This window comes from Prinia subflava, chromosome 2 (genome assembly GCF_021018805.1).
Source record: "Prinia subflava isolate CZ2003 ecotype Zambia chromosome 2, Cam_Psub_1.2, whole genome shotgun sequence".
Taxonomy (NCBI): Eukaryota; Metazoa; Chordata; class Aves; order Passeriformes; family Cisticolidae; genus Prinia; species Prinia subflava.
The window spans coordinates 79,566,865-79,588,981 of NC_086248.1; the positions used below are offsets into that span (position 1 = coordinate 79,566,865).

Here is a 22,117-nt window from a genome sequence, read left to right on the forward strand (position 1 = left end):
GCCAGACATCAGTATTAGGTGCATCCTTTAACATTGCAAGAAATGTATTCACAAATAGGAAATCAGGTTCATTAATCAGCCTGCATAAAGAATGGAATAGCATAAAACATGGAAGCAACATGTTTGAAAGAAGAAAGGTATGTCTCTAATAATACACTGACTTTTGTAAGCATCCAGAAGTTCTCAGTGATAGCAGTTTTTTATTTTTTCTCCAGTTCCTATCACAAAAGAATGAGAATGTATACCATTATTATAAGTTATGAAGCAAGACCTTTTCAGAGGACTTAAAAACCACTTCAAAGTTTAAACATAAGCTATCCATGCAAATTTATTTTTTTTAAGTACAAAGCAGATCAGTTTCAGTTTCCTGGGAAAAAAAGCTTCCTGTACATTAAAAAAATAAATCTCAGTTTTATGCCTTTGCTTGCCACTTCTCATTTTATTTTTATACCTTATTTGGAAACTTGCCTAAGAGAATTTATTTTCTTAGCAAAACCTTTATTTGGCTGACATGGATCATGAGCAATTATTAACCTACTGAAAGCTATTAATTGGCTTATTATGGGACCTAAATGCCATTTTTGAGAGAATATACCTTACAAATATATTATTATGTAAAGAAATAGATAAGATCATAGTTTATCATACAAACATGGAAAACACTCCTAATTCAAACTAAAAAAAAACAACCAAACAAAACCAAACCAAATCAAAACTCAACAAAGCAGTTAACTGAAATTTTCACATAAAGAAAACACACACAACTGAGGAAAAAATGGATTTCTATTAGGAAATCATTCATTTCTTTACAGAATCAGCACCTCTAGAAAAGTGTATGTTGCTTTCTAAAAATTTACTATGCAGCCTGCAAAAGCATGTAAATTTGCAAGGTTTTCCTTCTTACTCTCAAACTGGTATTGCAATTCCCTTATCACACTAAGATTGGATGCTGCAGACAGCACGCAAAGTATCCATAACAATAACACCCAGGTTTTCTTTTAAGGCTACAACTTTAAGACAAGCCTCATTCACTCCTTTCTATACTTAAAATAACTTAATTGCCATTTCTTATTGAGTTTCTCATTTCTCATTGTGTCTCAAAATCATCTTATGTATCCCAGAAATATTCTGAAGATCTACTGTAATGTAAATGCAAAAGGAGTTATTAATTTTTATCATCATAGCACATCTTATGCAATGCTTTTAAAAGAAACAAAATTTTAAAAAAACACTTTCATAGAACAATTATTAATTTCCAATATTAATTATTTCATAGTTTTCAGCAGAAACCACACAAGGCAGAGAAGGCAAGAAAAATTGTATAGAGAAAGAGTAAAGTTAGAACATAGAAAAGGCATTTATTAATCAGTTTCTTTAAGTAACACTTTGGAAAGCAATTAACTTGAAGAAATATCAACATAATTAGAAAATGAAGCACTGAGACAAACCTACTTTCACTCACAGGAAACACTATTATTAAATGTGTAAATGGTGAGAAAAAGTAGGAAGTATTGTAAGTTTCATGAAAGGCTGAAGAACGCAGTTTGCTGACACACACTCCTCACCTTTTCCTGCTGTCTTCTTATTACATAGCTCTCTTTCTAACTTCTTTGAGTTTTTCCTTTTACCCTCGTTCACAACTGTAGTTGACTCACTGCCTTCATCCTTTGAGATGGGTTTTCTTTTTCTGTCAAAGAAGGCTTCAGATTTCTTTTCTTTTCTTTTATTAAGGCAATTGGGACGGTCATTGTGCATCTTCTTCAAGCTGGAGTCTGATAATTGCTCCTTCTGTACTTCAACAAGTTTTGTTTCTAAATCTTGGGGAACATTCATATTGTGCACTTTATCAGAATCTTTAAAATCAGCTCCAGGTGAGTGGGGTTTGATTTTTTTATCCTCATGATTCTTAGAATTATCTGATACTGCATACAGACATTTATCTTGCTCCTCAATAGGCTGCTCCACTGTAAGTTTTCTACTTTTTGGGTTACTATCCTTCAAGAACTTATCATTTACAGAACATTCATTTTCCCCTACTACTTCCCTTTTAAAAGGTCCTCCTACAGTCTTCAAATCCTGAGGTACTGCGGTATCACTGAGAGGATTATTATGATCTGTGCCTCTTAACTGGCACTGGTTTTTGTTCATGACATGGTCAGATACTCCAACTTGACTTGTACCTTTTTTTACAAAATCTAACGAATTAAAATTATGAGTCTCTTTATGTTCTGCAGCACCTCTCTTTATCTTCACATTAATTTCCTGGGTTAATGACAGTGTGTGCTCCTCTCTGCCTTCAACAGGTTTGTCACTCTGCGTTTTGGGGCTCTCATCTTCTGTCCGCAGGCCATTGATCATGCTCGTCACCTGCTCTGTCACTGAGTCAGCCACAGAGTAGCCAACCTCACCAACCACACTGGCCAGGTCATCCACAGCACTGCTGAGCGTGTCCACCAGGGAAGACACAGAGGGAAGGCTCAGATTTTGCTGAAGGTTTCTAAAAAACGCCATTTGTCCAGCCTGTTCAGCAACAGCTCTTAATACTGAGAGGTTCTCTGTTTCACAAACTGATCATCTCTGTTTCTCCAGCTTCAATTTCAGAGCTATTTGCCTTTGCTATTTAAAAAATCAATACATTTACCAGGGGAAGTTGCAGCTTTTCTCTTTTCATTCAATAATCACTGAAAACAGCTAAATAAATATCTTGAAATGAAGCCACAATCAACCAGCAAAACCATAGTCTTTCATCAACTGCAGCATCAACTAGCCATAACAAAATTCATTATTTTCAAAAACAAGACAACTGTGTGAGGTGGATTTTTTTTTTTTTTTTATTCTAACCTGCGAAGAAGAAGTTGTGAGACTTAAATTTTCATCAATGTCACACTGAAACAAGCTTTTAACATAACACAACACACATTGTGGAGACTTCTTCACCCCAAAATATTTCTTGTCTTTTACAAAAGGTAAGATATTTTGGAAAATCGAGACTTGTTTTGTAGCAAAAAAGAAAGTTAATATGACAGACAGTTTCAAGGAGAATTTTTTTTTGCTTCCTGGGAAATTGAAAATAAAAATTTAGCTCCATCTTTTAGAGAGGTAGAGGGGAAGAAGGCCTCTTTGATTTCACATTCTGTTCTCTGGTGCCTGACTCTTTCCCCCAAGTCAGCTAACAAAGTTTGTTCAATTTTCAGAGTACAAAAGTAGAAAGAGGTTGTTTTACCAGTCCATAATATCTTTTTCAAGGTCTAATTTCTTTCATTACACATGATCCTTAAAGACCTTGTTGAGTTAAAAATATTCAATAATGTGTTAGTCAGATATGATGTCACTAAAATTATTCTTTAAAATTATTTTCCAGGTGAATAAAGGCAAGACTTTCTGCAAAAGTATGGTGAAGGATTTTAACAGGCTGAGTGAAAATCTAATAATCCCATTCACAAATTTACCTGACAAGATTTAATTATACAAAATTATGGAATGTTTAAAATAAGTTCAAGAGTATTCTCAAGCAAGAGAAGTATTTTCCCATAAGTAAATGCAAACTCTTTGGTTATGTGGCTGTTGAATTTCTGTGGCTTGTGGATACAAAGATTTGCTCCTTTCAAGTACTGCAGTCACAGGAAAAGCCAACATCGTTGTGTTGCTACATCCTTGTAAAAATGTGCATTCTTATAATTAAGTTTAGTACACTATATGTCAGATACTTACAAAGTTTATCTTGTGAATTCTTTCTTGTAGTGTATCCTGAATCGAGATCTGGGAAACCACTAACATTTTCAATACACATCTTCTTATTAATATATAGGAAAAGTAGCAACATGAGAATAATGAATACGCCAACTGCAGACAGGAATCCAATTGCTTCAGGAGATACTGAAAGAAACAGAAAGAAACACACTTTTAAAAATCTTGTAGAAGTTTGCAAAGTTGTGATATTATCAGAATTGATCATTAATAAATACCTTGAAAGCTGCAAATACACATGCCAGATATAATTAAAACCCCACTATTTAAATCTGATTTAATGTTTAATCATCTTTTCAAAGAACAGAAAAGCATCTGATCCTCATTGAGAGGGACTGACACTGTGAGCAAGAGGTTCTGATGGAGGGCTGGGCAGTCTCCGCAGAAGAACAGGGAGATTATCAGAAGTTGCCAAACCCAATGATTTCTGATGGAACACCAGAGAGACAGCACAGGAAAGGAGCTCAGAGGGCCCCATCCTTTGGAGGTTTGGCTACCTCTGCTCAGGCCCAGCTCTGAGACAGTGCTGCTGAGAAGGAAGTGAGCCCTTGCCCTGCCCGCCTTGCTGTGTCCAACAATCTCAGGGACCAGCTGGCACACCCTGCTCCCTGGGTAAGCAGGATCCTTAATGAGCAAAAAACAGAATGAGGAAAACCGTGTACATTCACTTGCATGCGAACAAAGAAAGAGTTAGGTGGAATAGAGACAAAGCCAAAAACCAAAACCAGGGTGAGGGGGAAAAAGGCCAAAGTAGAATGACATGTCTTACAGAGTAACAGTACGTAAAACACAAAATATGTAATTGCTATTAAGCAGATAACCCAAAGGCAGTGTTGGGGATCTTAGGCAGACGTAGAATCTTTGAAGTCCCTCAGTACCTAACATCAGTTACACCATTTAAGACCAAGATAATCAAGGAGCAAGTTTTGGAAATAAGAAACCTGCAAATGGATATGGCAAATGGAAGCAATGGGGAAAGATTATTTAAAGGGCAGCTTGTTTACTTGAAAGGAGAGTGGGAAGAGAAAGGGATATAGAAGAGTGGCAAAACCAAAGGTCTAGAAATGTGAGAAATAAGTAACCACATATAAAGGCAGTTCAAGACCAAGAGAGGGCAGATCTTTTGAAAGGAGTGCAGTTGCTCACAGACTGTAATGAAGCTGAGCTGCTTCATTAATAAAGGCTGCCAGGATGTCAGAGGGAAGGCCCTTAGGAAACCCAGTGGATTCTCTACAAGGTCTATATCCAAAAAACTTGAAGTGAGAAATTAAAATGGTGACAGGATTGCAAATTTATTATGAAGTAGGGTGGGAGGTTAAAGTGAAGGGTTATAGTACTCCAATTCAATAATATTTGGGTGCTATTTATAGGCAAAAGTGTGATAGAACTCAATAACTACATGCAATTAACAACCATGTACAGCATTACAGAACTGTGATTCCAAGTGATATATAACAGATTAATTAATCTGTTAACTATCTTATTAATAGCGTACTGATAATTAAGAAACATTATGGATTCAGTTACGTCTCAAACCTGAATTCCAAATAGAAGAGCAACACCTCAGAATGGATTTTGTGGCCACAACACACACACAACACATCTTTCAGAGCTAAGCACAACTGCATTAATCTGAATGAAAGCTGGGATTTCACATACTCCTCTTCTTCTTCCTGACTTTGCAAGACTCTGCACTCAACTCCATAAATCCCATTCTTGAGGGTTGATTTTTTTCTATTTAATAAAGATTTACGAAGCTTTATCAGATTTACAAATTCTATTTGCCAAGATCTTGGCACTTCAGTTTAGGACTATAATGCTGCATGGTAACATCTTTCGCTATTTAAAAGGAAGTGGGATTAAAGAAAAGTTGGCAACAGACTCAGCATTCTCAGAGATGCAATACAAAAGGACAAGACACAAGAGTCTGAAATTAGTACACGAAAAGTCCGAAGTTACTACACGAATTGGAGATGAGGTGGGAAAAATCCAGAATGAGAGGAGTTTATCACTGGAACAGATTGCCTAGATCAGTTACAGAATCCAACTTTGATGTTATCCCTGCTTTGAGCAGAGGACTGAACTGCAAATTACTTTCCCAGGAGCCTTCCAAATGAAATCATTCTCTGATTCGACATATGCCCTTTGTAAATCTGGGCTCATACATCTATGTAAGAGTACTGACTGAGAAACACATGCAGTTCCACTACCTCCTCAGTTCGTTTTGCAGGATGACAGGAACATTTGTGTCTGTGGTGTTGTTCTTAAATTATTATACAGGTGTCTTTTAAATCTGACAAAGAAAGAAAGATCCACAGAAATGTGCCTTCCACAATGAAAAACAAATTGCACAAATTTGCACTTCTGTTTTGAGCTGGACATCCAGACCTATGTAAAACTGACAATTGTTTTTGCTTCACTTCTTACCTCTGAGCAAAAGAGATCATGTAACACTTTGCCTAAACCACCCCTGAAAATTTTTCCCACTAAAAGAAACTTGCCAACAACTTCGAATGAGACATCCTGCTGCATCAAGAAGCGTAACAAGGTGAGAAAACTGGATTTCTATTCTGGAACAGAGAGGAAAGGCGGCCATTTTTTAAAATTTAATATTTTAATTATCATTAACTTTGGCATGTGTCAGACATTCATTTATTGTTTGTCAGGTGTCTATTTACAATTTTCATGGAATCTCCCCACACACAGGAATACTCTGACATTTTACAAAAGCCTCAGTTCATATGTACTAATTTTTGACCTCAAAGCTTAACAGATGAAATCTCCCAAAGTTCTGCTGGCAATAGGCATGCTCCCACCCCTTCCAAGACTGCATATGGATAACTGAGAATATCTGAGGCTATTGGAACAACACCCAGTTTTCTTTGAATTATTGATCCTGACCCAAATGAGACTAGAGACTGGGCCCAGAACAGAAAAATCTTCATCTTCAATAACTTCCACCCATAAAGCATATCAGACACAGAGGCACTGGCAGAAAAGGCAGTAAGAGGGAACTGCAATTCACCAGAACACAGAGACCAGCAGAAGTGAAAGTGCAGTAGAAGGTGGTACAGATTAATGATGTGGAGGGAGGAAATCAGTGTGAGATATGAAGAAGGTGTGACACCAATTAGGGGTACACAGAACAAGTCAGAAAGCCATGAGAAGGCAAGAAAAGAAGACAGATCAGAAGGCAGATAAAGATCATGGGACCTTTGAATGAGCTATGAGAATGATTGCTTTATTATTGGAGCAGGCTGTCCTAAGCAACTTTGCCTGAATTCAGTGTCCACGCTGCCTTGAGGAGGAGACTTAACTGAATTCCAGTCATGGAATGATTCTCAACAAAGGGCAGTGAGAGTCTCCTTTTAATAGGAGATGTAAATATACAACATCTTCAGGGAAAAACACTCACATATGTCACATTTCATCTTTTAAAACTGTAGGTTTAAATGGCAATTTTTAAAATTTTACTTATGCCTATATTGTTCAGCAATCAAACTGCTTTAATCCATCAAAATATGTGCTTAAGGAAGTTGATCAGGACCCAAAAGGTACTGAAAACTGAATACTTTCGGGTGTTTTTCCCCAGTATTTCTTGGATACTAAGTAGTTAAAAAGGCACTGTCTGAAAGCCTTATAGTTCTCTATGGAAACACAGTATCTGATGACATTTTTCTGGAGTGAAAAAAGAAACATTGGCTGATACCTTACAAAAAGAATGAAACTTAAGCTGCAGCAAAACTAATTAATTATTTATGTAATTCAGTGTGAACATAGGACTTGAAAATTATATTTCTGTATTCATTTCCACTCATGTAAAGAGTCTTAGAATACTTGTTCACAGATTAGGTAAATTATCAAGCTGAAATCCTGTAAAATATTATCATTATAAAGCCAGGGGGAAAATGTACTTCAATTTTCCACATGAAATGTGTACAGATTCTCATCTATGAATACACGTTTTATACATCACATTAATCCTTCAGTTAATTTCTCACAGCTCAAGTGTCAAGCAGGTATACTTCATAGACAGAAAAAATCCAAAAGTTCTTTTTACATAAAAAATACATCTATGCTGCACCAGAATTATTTTGATTCAAAATATATTGTAATGAAATTTGAGTTGTCTAGGAATTAATTGTACCATGAAAAACATTTAAAAACTCTCAGAGGTTCCCAGTGGTTTCTTCTACTACCAGAAACCAGTGGAGAAGCAATATTCTCTCTAAGTCATACTTGAAATTCAAAGGTCCTACTTGTATAAACTTCATAATTAGTTTTGGTTCTTAAGAAAAACAACAATGAAATTCTGAATTTATGTATGAAATTCTTTATAACAGAAGGCAGTTTTAGAAATACTAAAAGAACAAATGTCTTTCTACAAAGTTACCAAGACTAATTGAATTGCTGAGTATGGAAGTGGCACAGAATGTTATAGTCATTAGAGAAATATTATTTTAACATCATTTTAACTTCATTTTGTTGTTATCACTAGAATCAGAAGTATTAGAACACAGAAACTTACCATCTCTTCATCTTAAATATCAAATTAGCACCTCTTTCTCAAATAATAACTTCCTTGTTATGACATAACTTTTCATTTCCAAAAGATGTTTCAAACTCTTCAGAAAATAATGACATCTTCAAATATATACCAGCAAAACAACAAAAATCCTCAGACACTTTAAAAAGATGAAACATTTTTAATACGAAATTTAAAAGCATTTAATATTTTAATACATGTCTAGCCACAAACTTTATTTAATATCCAGTCAATAATTTTTGGAGCTTTCACACTCTACATCATACCACTCACTTAGCTAGTAATGTACAAAGCCACACAGTTATCTTAATGATGTTTCAATTATACATTCACAAATGCAATACTATCTCTTCTGTACACAAATTAAGTAACTAGGGGGTATGATCTGAAAAATGCCAATTACCTTTAGAATCCTAACACCAAAAAAAATTTGAAATTTAATACGTAATCTTGTTTTTATTTATAACTTGGGTTTGGGGCTTTTTAATAACTTGATCTAAGATATTTTAGCCCTTTCAATTTTTTTAAATATACAGGACTGTTGTTTTGTATTTAGTCCTGAAGAAGAATGATTTACTGGTATTCAGTTTTTACACCATTCCATCTTGACATTCCATGAAAATAATCTATGCTGTCCAGCTCAAAACATTTTCATCCAAATGCCATTCACTTGCTTGTCACTTCTTTCCAACTTCGCCACTTGCACAAGAAATTAACATATTTTCAAAAAGCTGAGCAGGTTACTGAACAAAACAAAAAGACTTGCACCCTGATTGCCTTTTCTCCATGTTTGAATTATTTATCTTCAAACAGGATGTATTTATTTCTCACAGACAACTCATGTCATAACAGAAAAAACAAAAGAAATCCCTCTACACCCGAGTCTGCTCATAAGTGAAATACTTAGGTCTGATTACTCAACAGGAGTAATTCAATTTACATGTAATTTTTTTTTTACTATTTACTTAGGATTGTCTCTTCTTTAAAAGTAAGTAACCGAACTTGAAAGCTACTTAAGATTTCATGCTCTTTCTAAACAGCTTTTCCTTGACAATGGAAACTCAATACACAACGTTTCACAGCAATTTGTGAATTTGTACATAATTAGTATCTTTCTGTTTGCTGGAGTAGTTGAAGAAGCAACAAGTGAATAGAATCTTTCTTACCTAAACAAAATGCTACACCTATGGGGGTAATACTTTATCCAGTGTTGCCTTAGAATTCTGACTTAAAACATTAAATTCCTGACTACCTGCACTGTTTCACAAACGTGAACTATATATGGCAGCACCACTATTAGAATGCTTTCCCAAATAAAAAACAAAACCCACTGTACGACAAAAATTGATTAGCTGATGTTCCTGCTAAGAATCAGTGACAGACAATGAACTCTGAACATTTTATTGAACACATCAAAAGACAAAATTCCAAACATATATCCTATGATTCCTGTTTTATTCTTTCTTCTGTCTCCCATATTAAACACTGGACTATGTAATACCCTTCTAAAAATTTACCAATTTCTTCTATGTTTTGCCAAAACAAACATCAGGAAGTCTTTTAGCTCATCTTAAAACACACAATTACATTTCCTATATCAATCTTTTTAAATCTTTTGTTACATTTAGGTAACATTAAAGCTAAAGCTTTTCTGCATAAAGATGCTGCTCCCTCCAATTCAAACTTACATTTTGTCTTTCCTTATGCATCACAGACTTCTTAGCTTGGCCCACTATTGATGGCTACATCTCCCAGCACCGTGTGCTAAATACATTTTATTCTGTCAGTCTTACAACATCCCTTCCTCTGGGTTTGCTGCTCCTGCACCTTGTACTTTGTTGTACAGCGAGTTTACACACTCTGCAGTACAAATTACAAGTCCCCACAACATGGGCTACCTGTACTTCAACTCTTCAAGTATCGGCATCCAGGATATAACCCTGAGAGACAGCAATTCCAACTGAGCATGAACTTGAAATGACAACTCAATCCAGTTCCAACACAAAACTCAAAAGAGCACCACATTTCCTAAATGAGAAAAATTATAAACAAGATTAGCAACACAAACCTCTCAGAAGTTTTTTAAGACTTGACAGAATGAAACTGGGATAAAAGTGGTTCTGTTGGAATAACAATGCCCTTTAACTAGTCCTTTCCAAGAAATACTGAGGAACACACAAAACTTACATTATTTGAAGTGATACATAATGCCACTTTTGGGTTAATTTCTAAAAAAGGTCATATTAAGAAAAAAATAATTGTGTTTGCTTACATGAAAAGTCTACTGGAATTTGCATATCATGAACTGGTCTAACTCCACTACCACTCCTATTGCAGTGGAAATTTATCAGAAATAATAATAATTTTTTAACATTCAGTTTATGTCACTTCACCCTGGCTGAGGGATATTATGCACTGCTACCGAGACAAAGCAGAACTTCTTTTTCCCTTTGTTTCCTTAATATCTAATTACAAGGACTAATAGGAAAAATACATTTTAACATCTGGATTCCAGGAATTCTTATACACAGGAAGAAATTCTAGAATATATTTTCATTAATGAATTCAGTTTATTTGATTTTATTATGATCAATTAAATTACTTGACTAAATAATTACATCAAATAGAGTTCATTTACTTCATAAAATACAATTCTATAAACATAGAATATCCTGAGTTGGGAAGGACCGACAAGGATCAAAGTCCAATTGTCAGCCCTGCACAGCCCTGCACAGCACTATCCCAGAGAAGTGCATTGTCCAAATGCTCCTTCAGTTCTGCCAGGCTGGTGCTGTGACCACTTCCCTGGGGAACCTGAGCCAGTGTCCAGCTCTGGGTGAAGAACCTTTTCCTGATATCCAACCTAAACCTCTCCTGACACAACTTCAGGCCATTCCCTTGGGTGCTGTCAGTGGGCACCAGAGAGCAGAGATCAGTGCCTGCCCTCCTCTTCCCCTCACGATGAAGTTGTAGCTGCAGTGAGATCTCCCCTCAGTCTCCTCCAGGGTGAACAGACAAAGTGACCTCAGCCACTTCTAACTCACAGTTTATGGTAAAATCAGCTCGGTTAACTACATTAACTAATCACATTCATAACTGCACAAAAATACTTGTGGCAGCTCTAGTACTGCCTCTACAGACTGTCTTTTCCAGGATTCTTTTCCCTAAAATACCGTGCTGAAACTGTCTTTTGCAGATAAATTTAATTACAGGAAAAAGGACCCTTGGCTCTAAAACACCACTGATCTAAGAACAAATTTAGGAATAACTGAAGCCATACTCTGAGATGGAGATTTAAACTTTTGACAGAAATCTTTTAATTCCTAAATCTTTACGTGCCAAAAAAGTTGTCAGCCTGCCATCCCTGTTGATTTACCAATCCCTCAATGCCTTTTCTCTCTTACATGGAATTAATTTCTGATTAAATAGTATCTCACAACAGAAATCTCTGAAAAGAAACAGCAAAGGAGGCATCACATTTGCCACTTGGAATAGACACTGATCATGGAATCATCTTGATTACCTCCAAATCCCAATAATCTGTTGTAATTACATAGCATATTACATGACTATTATCCACGCAGTGGGTAAGAGAACAGCAGTGATTATAATTTTTTTAATGGTATTCTCAAATAATCCTCCCAAAGCAGAAGTATTAAAGACCCACAGGGGTCTAGAGACTTGCGGTTTAAAAGTTCATACCCATCACAAAGTAGGTCTCCACTACAGGGAAAGAAAAATAATCTATGTAATAAAAATATATTACAACCTCATTTTTGCCTATCAGACACTACAATTAACAACAAAGCATGAAACAATCCATGTAATCCAACAGTAATTAACCAGGATATGCAGCAAAGTACTGCATGGTAAAAATGATTACACGAACATGAGAACCCGAGTGAAGAAACGCCAGGGTTTGGATATAGCAATGTTCTTACACACAAAACTTGCCACAGAAGAAAAGATACTGCCATAGCTGGAATTAAGTAGCTGCTGCTTTCCAGAAGACTCCAAACACAGGAGAACACACAGAAATAATATTCTGCTTCCTATATGGGCACCAGTAAGCTCAAAGAAAAGTATTTACTTTGTATTGAATTTTCTCTAATCCAAAACATGTACATAAAGATTACTTTTCCAACAGAGTGCAAATTCAGAATATATATTCTGCAAGTGTCAATTTTAACATTATTACTTTTTTTATTTTTTCTTTTTAACATGTAGCAATATGTCTAAATATCTCCCAAGTCTATGAAGTTTAGTATCCATGGGATAAAAAATATTTTCAAGCCTTGGGAAAAAAGGTATTAATTACTACGTTCTTTATATATTATAAAAGTAGCTTTAGATGTTTATACGTCCTAAATGAAGAGTTTTTATTCCTCTTTGTAAAAAGAGAAACTGCACTTTACTTTGTACTGGCCACATCTGAATCTCTAAATGAGTATAGAAACAACATATATTTACATTTTACATTAATGTGAGGTTATCTAATTTAAAGAAATTTGCTACCATCTCATTTGCTACTTGATGAAGAACAAGTAATTCTACCAACTGGATGACAGCAGGAAGAAAAGGGAAAATTATTTTATTCCTTTTCCAGAAGCAGTTACTTAGTGTAGACTATTACAAATATTGTAAGATAACTTGAGTATCAGATGCAGTTGACTTTCAACATAATAATGTTTCTACTGTAAAATTAAGCTAATGAATAAATGTTACTTTTTTCCACTTAGATTAAATGCAGTTGGCAGCTTAATATTCAGACATATGCAGATGGATAAGGATAGTTGACCAGAACATTAAAGAGGAATAGTTCTTCTTAAAACATACTTCTGACAAAGCAAAAATTCACACCTTCTTATCTTTTCAAAATTATTATTACAAGTGACATCTTTCATTGTCAGATGAAGACACTCTCTTTTTGCAACTTCTCTTTTGCATATTAAAGAAAGCACTTCTGTTCCATTCTTAGTCACAAAGTCAGTTTGCTGAATAATCTCCTTTGTTTGCAAGACTGCCACAACAATGGAAAGAACACCTTGCAAAAGAAAAAAAGGTCTTAAAAATAATTTTAAACCTCTGTGCAACTCAGCCCTTACCTGGGTACTCAATCTACATTTCCATTAATTAAATGCAAAACACACTTCTGAGTTAGAAGTATCACTTTGCACTACTTCAAAAATAAACAAGTGAAAAATGTTGGGTGAAAGAAACTTAAAAATAATATGGCCATATAGTTTCTCCTTTAATGTCACTTCCATGTCACACAGTGAATACATAGCAGAATATATTAAAGAGGAGTCTCTTCAGTTATAGCTCAATATCAAAAACACTCATCACAAATCTGTCTTGTTTGTACAAACAGAACCTGAAACAGCCTTAATTAAAATATTATTAAATCTAACAACAGCTAATTCCAAGTTAAGACTTGCAGCTGCACTATACAGCTAAAAAAGTTATATTTTTCTCAAGTCTAATCTCAAGTTCCCTGAATTCTTTTATGTCAATAGCAAATAACCAAAGAAATAACACAAATATCCTGACTCTCTCAAAAGCAGCTGGGTCCTAGGAAGATATCCAGCAAAAAGACAAACTGTTAACTGAGTAGTCTCAGAGGAACTCTGGCACCTTCTGTTGTCAAAAACTAAGCAGGACTCTTCCTTCCCCAGCCAAGTCTTCAATTTGCATTGTCAGACACTGAATAAATGTGTGAACATAACCTCGCATTAAATAATAGAATGCATACAATAAGTTGATTTATAGTAAAAGCAAGAATCTATTTATCCTTTTTTTCCAATTTCCAGATTTCAACAACGTGTAAATATAAAACCACACAAAAACTTCAACTACTTAACTATGCTGAACACAGGAGACACTTGTTTCAGTGATTCCCTAATAGCTGATCTTTAAAGTTCTTTTTACAAGCTGGGAAGTGACTTGTTCAGTATTTTGTAGCTATTAGATGTTATATAACAGCCACAAAATACCCCCATTTTCAGGACACGCACTCCTTATATTTATGCATTTAGAGAAAGCCTCTTTAAAAATACATAAGAATTAGTTTTTAAGGCTTTCCAGAAAAGCCTATTAGTCTCCTTACTCCTGATCAGCTCTTTGCAGATTCTTCTCAAAAATGTATGAATCTGCTAAAAGGAAACCAAGTAACAAAACCCTACAGAAGTACAGGAATCCTTCTTGTGCAGCCTACAGGGAGACCCACCACAGTCTCTCTTGGGCAACTATAAAACTGTGAACTGTATAAAACTGTAACAACAGGAACGTGACACAGCAGGAGACCTGTGCCAGACAATTGCTACATCTTTGAGTAGAAAATCTGACTCCTGTATCCATACCATATTGGGATCGTATTTACACTAGAACTGCCATGATCTCAGATATTCAATGACCATTATAACTGGTACTTGCAAACCTTTGAGTCTAGAATTTTAACTAATCTGAGAAATACAAAACCTAAAAAACAGGAGAAGTGAGGTTTCAAGTTATTTTCATTTTTACAGCTGAATCATCTTGGAGCAGACATTCCCTTTTAAGGCTTAGGTTTTGCTTTTACAGCTATGCTTTCAACTACAGCTAAGAAGTTTTCATTATGTTATTTGAGCTAAATGGTGTAGTCACATATAGCTTTGCAAACCTTTCTGGTCCCTTTCCACATTTCATCACCTCGTACTTCAAGGTTCCTATTTTTCTAGCAAAAAATGAAAGGGCAGGCAAGAAAAATACAATTTAGGAAAGTGTTGCTTCGCTGACTAGAAAGAAAAATTAACCACCAGCAATAGGTGTTCTTCAAGTCATATAATCCCCATATAAATTGTAATTACATTCCACCACTTGAAACCGGAAAGTTTTCCCATGCATTATTCATAGAAGACACATGCTTGCTTGCATGCTTACTGTTCCCTTTTCCCTATTCAGTGCAGGAAAAATAAGATGGAACATCACTGTTTATGCTATTAGTTGCTTCTCAACAACCATGTACTTGGAAGGACTGTAAGAAAGATGGACAGACAAGCACAGCGCAAGTATAGACTGGGATAACTCCAGTTACATAATGCAGACTATTTATTACTAATGTTCCTTTCAGAGGTTCCACACGACACTCCAACTCCAGTCACAGGGCAGTCACAGTTACCCACCATCCCCTGGCAGAAAGCACGAGAGGCTTTCAGGCAAACAGCAAAAGGAGAACCCTTCTGCCCTCAAAGCCTCACAGACAGTATTTGACGAAAAGGAGGGAGCGGATGAATGCCAGGAGTGCTGGAATGTACTCTCCTGGTGCCACAGTCACACAGACACCAGAGAAAAAGGAGAAGGGCACACTGCAACCTTACCCAGCATCAGACAAGACTGCAGAGAATTACCCATGTGTCAATGTGAACACTTAATCTGTCCATTCAACTTCTACTGTGAGCTCAGAGACAAAAAAAAAAAAAACAAACCTTGGCTTTCAGGGCACAGCCAAGAGATGGGAAACTCCATCCTGTAGAAGCTTGACATGAGCACCCAGTGACATAAAGGACAAAGCTCAAAGGTCTCATTCGACCATCTTGAGACTGCTGGCAGCCAGGAATCCTCAGCTTGGAAATGCCTTCCTATTCTCAAGATGTCAGTAGAGATCTTGAGTCTGCGCTCTTATCCTGGCAAGCAAGCAGTGCTGGACAACTGGCAAATAAATGAATCCTGAGGAGCCTGGCCGTGGCCAGACAATCAAAGCATCAGGAAATGTAAAATCTTAGATAAAATAAACAAAACTCCATGCGACTGGATGATATGCAGTACAATGGCAAGCACCTTCTGCTTTAAAGGTACACGTCGAGTAGGGAGCAAACACAGACAAGAATGCACCAAATCCATGCACCCCAGGGAGAAATTTGTCAGTAACATAGGGACACACAAGGTTAGAATGTACATGGAAACTCATATGAACTAAAAAGGAACCCAACATAATGCAAGTATAAATGGCATCAAGAGGATATTTCTCATTTAATCACACTTACCCCAGCCTAATTTATAACCACCAATGCTAAAACACAAGTTCCATGCTATTGTTATTTAATTTATTGTATCAACTGCTAACAGTGCGTGGAATTCAATGCTCAAATATAACACAGCATCTTAAAAACAAAACAAAACAACATCTTGCAATTTAACTTCCCAGCAATTAACATTAAAACCGTACAGCACTGTCTCCAAGAATGCAGAAAATTTATTTTTCTTAAAATCAGTATATCATCCTAAAATAAATAAGGATTAGCAAGATTAACAGATCTTGGAAGTTTATCAGAAGCCTTTCTGAAATTCCAATGAGTTCCACAATTCAGAAAGATAAACAGAATCTATTACAGAAAGAATACAGAGCACTGTGTGTACCAACTTATCCGTCAGTGGAAAAACAGAGACAGCAATAAAAAGAAAAAACTCACCTCCCCTCCAAAATAAGAATTTTTAAAACGCAAGATCTAAATGATTCACAGTTTAGAAAAGCAGAGAAATGTTCTTAATTACAGTACTGTAACACATACACACTCAAAAATTCTTTCAACAGATATTTGGAAAAGATGACTTGTGACCATAAAGCTATTTTGACTTTAACTGGTAGACTTAATTCTGAGGTTAGGCATTGCTAAATAAATGTTTTAAAACCCAAACAATTTTACCAAAATGTCTCTGTGAATGCAATGGAAACCAAGAGGACAAACAAAATTTCTTCCCAGACTATGATGTGATTTGACAATACTATTGAACCAGTCTAACACAAAGTGGTTGTCAAAGGAGTCTTGCAGCTTTACTCCTCTCCCACCACATTTTCTTACTCCTCCCTTTTGAAAGCACTGAGACTCTTCTGACCTAACCAAGACTCAATTCAAGGAACTAATCCTTGAAGAAACTATTTTACTTTTTTTTTTTTTTGGATTAGCTTTCAGATGAGAAGACAGAAATTCAACAGCAATGCTGCAGGAAGGAGCACAGGGCTGCCAAAAGGGACGGCAAACAGAACTATCTAGCCTTTGCATCAGCTGAGCTGATCTGGAAGCTCCAACTTCAGTCACTGCAGCTCAGCTTTAAGCTCTAACAGCCCTCCCTGGAGCACAGCTCTGCTCTGTCATTTGCTGGTCTCACTGTTGTTGCAGCTGTTTGCAAAGAAGTTTGAATCATTAGAATCTCACCTGAAATCAGAGGCAGAGATTGCCAGTTCATTACATCAATTTTTCAACACATTCTCACAACTTTCTATTACTACTAAAAATCATATCATCCTACAAATATCTGGATAACGAGAAGATCAAAGTTTTCATGATTACCCATCACAGCTAAATGACTTTAACAAATTCCATGTAACTCAGTGAATTTTGGAGGAACACATTTTTCCCTCTTGTGAAAAATCAGAATTTTATAATTTCACTATTTTTTTCCTGTTGACATTGTCAGCATCAAAAGATTTGGCAACACAAACATGCAACACCTAGAGCCACAAAAAGTTAGACTATAACACTGGGCAGCAGAATTCTTACCAGGAATATTCACAAGCTAAGGAGTTCACTTTCACAAATCATTGCTTACCTTTTCTAATGCAGATCAGTTCATGTACACCACAAGTTCGTTCTCCACCTGTGTGGAAATACACCATTAGAAAACAGTAACAAATAAAATGTATTTCATTTCTTAATGAGGCTTATAAACAGTGAAAAAGAAAGTTCCAAAACTCCATCAATTAATACAAATGCAGAAAATTGACTTAATAAATTTTTGAATTATATATTAAATCCTTTGCAGAAAACAAATGTACCTTTGGCTTAATATTGCTAATGGTGGTACAGTTTGAAGAGCTTCACACTGAATTTATACAGATAAAATTACAAAAGCAAGCACCTTAACTGAAGCCACACTAATGTTTCCCAAGTATAAACATAATTTCCTCTTTGGAGAGAACTACCTTACAGAATGACATCTACAGAAGAATTGTGAAAATATCAAAAAATTTTCCACTATAATAGATGGCCAAAATAAAATTATGATTACCTGCCATGGTAAAAAACAAACAAACAACTCAAAACCAACCCTATTATCAAAGACTTGGTTTGCCTAGAATTTCTCCTTTAGATATTTTTTAAATTAAAAAAACAGCTCCATAGAACTTGAGACTTTCATTTGAGAATAATGAAATAGTTCTTAGAAATACCATGCTTTTTTACATTTTAATAAAAACCATTTTCATTTGAATTACAGCTCATAAACAAAGTACCAACCCATAATATCTAAACTCAAAATATTTTGGAGTGATATGTCCCATGATCAAACCTTAAAATTCCAAATTACATCAAGCTATGGCTTCTCTTAAGTACACCCTAACCCACTCAGCCTTTTCCCACTGACAACAAAAGAGTGCATGGATATGAATGCAGAACTGAGGGGAACTGCCTGGGTTTTCATACCCAGTCCTCTGCAATCTCATGAAAATACAAAACAGAGCTCCAAAACCTCCCAAAACACCTGTTTCATATGCATTAATCATTCCTTGGCTCCAGACACTTCAAAACACACTAAAACAATCTTTAGGTAACAAAATTCTCCCCATCTCAAAAATATGGAAATACATTACATAGCACTTATTATTCTCCTCCATTCCATAATAAATTAATTATGACATAACACACAGCATGTAATGATATCAACCAATACTTCAAACTCTTAATTGGTAACACTGGCAGATGGTATTGTAAAGCTTTAAGAAAATACTCATATTTCTACTTAAATTTACCCTTTAAAGAAATAACTGTAAGAAACCCATATATTGGAGTGAGAAAGGATAAAAGGGATCAAATAAATGGAGTAAAACATAAGACTTCTAAAATAAAATTAAATGTATGTGAAAGTAAAAAGAAACCTCATTTTATGTCAACATACTCAGAAATACAAAACACAAGCTTCAAATATACTCTTGAATGGGAAATCAAGTATCAGTGAGTCTGAGGATCCCAGGAGTTTTGTAGAGTCATCACCCTTAAAAAAGCCATTTGTGATAGCAAAATAATTCCCTCCTTTCAGTGCATTCTAGAAGCTAAGCAATATTTTCATTCAGAAAGGATTTTGGAAGGAAAACATAAGAAAAACTAAATTAAAAATATAATCTGCTTTTACAATAACAAGGCATTAAAGAACAAACAAACAAAACCCAAAACCAGACAGAGAGAGAAGATTACAGTCTTCTTTAAAGTCATTGCAATCATATTCAGGGTACAAAAGATAAATCAGAAGAGTAGCTGAAAGTCTTCTCCCCAGGATTTTTCCCCTGTTAGTTTTAAATTCAGCAGTGAAGAAAAAATAAAGACTACAGCAAAAAATAAAAGGATTTTTCATTACACAGATGCCAGACAGTTAAAGATTCACCTACAACTGAGTGAGGGAAGAGAGCAGCAATAGACTTTTAATTATATTCACTGCTTCGGTGAAATCAACCAGTTTGAAATCATATCACAAAATACTAATTCTAGATTTGGATTCTACATTGCTACCTATTGTTTTATAAAGCAAGAGATCTCTACTCAAACATTTAACTTCTAATATAAGATGGTGTTCCACCAAATAATGCCTTTAGATGAACCAATATGTTACTTTTTATTGAGCACAAGGCTACAAAATACATTTATACCATTTAATAGGCATACAGTCAGGATTTTATTCCTTTTCATTTTCCTTGAAAATGCTAGAATGTTATTTCTTTTCTTAATAGGTGATTCATTTATTACTTTTTTTTTTTCAAACCACTGTTGGATGGAAATCAACTGTTAAATAAAATACATCAAGCAATATAAAAGTTTTAAAAAGCATCTTTTATATTTTAAATTAACCAATGTATTAAAGACATGAAATTTTATCCTCAACTGACCTGGACAGATTCTTCTTTTCCCCTGTGGTTTTCAAAACTGTGGAACTAATACATTATTCACACCTTGCTTTTATTAATGGATTAAGAAATAAACCCAAGTTTTCCCATCTTTACAGCTCCCAAAAATTCTCTCAGCTTTTAATAAACTAGTTACTGAAAGAAACCAAACTGAAAATATGGAAACATTTTGCACAACAGCAAGATGCCAACCATTAATTTAGCATTTCAGCCTGAAAATAGTGGGTTTTTGTTGTGTTGGCCCACAAATCCCAAAGGTTCTGTGGCCCGACACACTTAAATTTTATTCTTTAAATACTAGTTTTAGGTAATTTATCATAGTATAGTGTTAGTTCACCATAATGTTATGGTTAATTAAAATTTAAACTTGATTTAGACACAAATTATTATTAGTTCCATTTCATATTGACTATGAACATGATCTCCTATTTAAGACTTCAAGGTTTTAACCGAGTTTGCATATAAAACTATATAATACTCTCTCCAAAATGTAATCCGAGAACAGAAACAAACCACTTGGGTACACAGAGCTTTTCACAGTGTCAGACAATCAAAGTAAAGTGAAAAATGATAAAAGATGAAATAATTGTAGAACTGAACATTCAACAAAACATTTTAATTTTCCTGAGCAAGAACTAACAAGTGATCCTAAAAATCTAAATCATTCAAACATTTAACACAAAAATAATGGCCAGATGTCTTCCAGAGGTAGCTGAAACACCTGATGAAGTTTAATTTTCTCAATTTAAGACAAAGGTTTTATATACCAAGTCTCTCTTTGCCAAGATGTCTATGCCAGCAATAAGATGAAAAGATGTACATCAAAGAAGATGAATACTCAATTTTGTATTAACTGAAAATTTTAAGTCTTTCTAAACCAGCACAATTCAAAATTCCAAGTTCTACTATGTTCAAGAGTTTAGCTGGAACTTCACCACGAGATGCTGATAATAATTATCAAGGGAATTTAGCACAGGCATTACCATAGAGTGATTTGGTTGGCAATGAATGGTCTCTGGTGTTCTCAAAGACTTCAGAGCAGGACCAGTGCTACAGAAAGTTCCTCTGAGCCTCAACCAACCCCCTTCTGCAATGACCACAATTCCAAGACCTCTCTGGGCACCAGGGGAGGGGGGTCACCCTCTCAGGGGGAGGGTGTCACCCCTGTCACTGCAAGCACTTCTCCCTTACTGTCAGCCACGACTCCCCTCGATGTAGCTCTCGCCCACTGCCCCACATGCTTTCACTGGGCAGCTTAAGAACCCATCTCCATCTCAGACCCCCTTGCACAATGAAAGGCTGTAGGAGTGCCTGTCAGATTTCCCCAGACTACACAAATGTATTTCCTAAACCTCTCCTCATGTGCCAGCTACTCCAAGTTCCCTCCCAGCTTAGTGGTGCTTTGCTGAGGTCCCTGCACTTTGTCAGCCTCTCATGCTGGACTAACACGGCTGCATACAGGCCACAGACATGTGGCTGGTCCATGTTCAGCTCGCCAGGATCCTCAGGGTCTTCTGTCCAGAGTGCTCCCAGCCAGCCTGCCTGCAGCTGGCATGCAGGGCTGGGACCTCACCTGGCCTTGTGGAAGTTTCTGGGGACCCTTCAGCCCACTCTGACCTTGCTGAGTGCTTGCCAGCCCTGTCCTTCAGCTTATTAAGCACTCCTTCCCTGGCATCATCCATAAACTCAGCCAGGGTATATTCCATGCCACCAACAAACACGGTGCACAGTCCCAATTCCAGCAGCAAAACTGTGATGCAACTTAGGCTGCTGCGTACAAAATTCATTATTCTTCAGTTCAGCAAAAATTCCATGTTGATAGCTGCAGCAGAACATTACACTGTATCACAAAAGCCTTTTGTCAGCAGGTGTAATTTTTCGGATGCACTTTTTAC

General features: G+C 35.9%; 1 protein-coding gene across 3 annotated transcripts in view; it reads right to left on the bottom strand.

Moving 5' to 3' along the window:
* SYT14 (synaptotagmin 14) overlaps positions 1–22,117 on the bottom strand; it is an 88,145-nt gene that overhangs the window by 58,145 nt on the left and 7,883 nt on the right. For 2 of the 3 annotated variants that reach the window (XM_063390743.1, XM_063390742.1), the window contains exon 1: positions 1,566–3,218. In XM_063390743.1, coding sequence (XP_063246813.1) covers positions 1,566–2,511 — 946 coding nt within the window. In that variant the 5' untranslated portion in view covers positions 2,512–3,218. Of the gene's footprint in view, positions 1–1,565; positions 3,219–3,711; positions 3,877–17,878; positions 17,927–22,117 lie in introns of those variants that run through there. The other variant, XM_063390744.1, reaches the window with a different exon arrangement.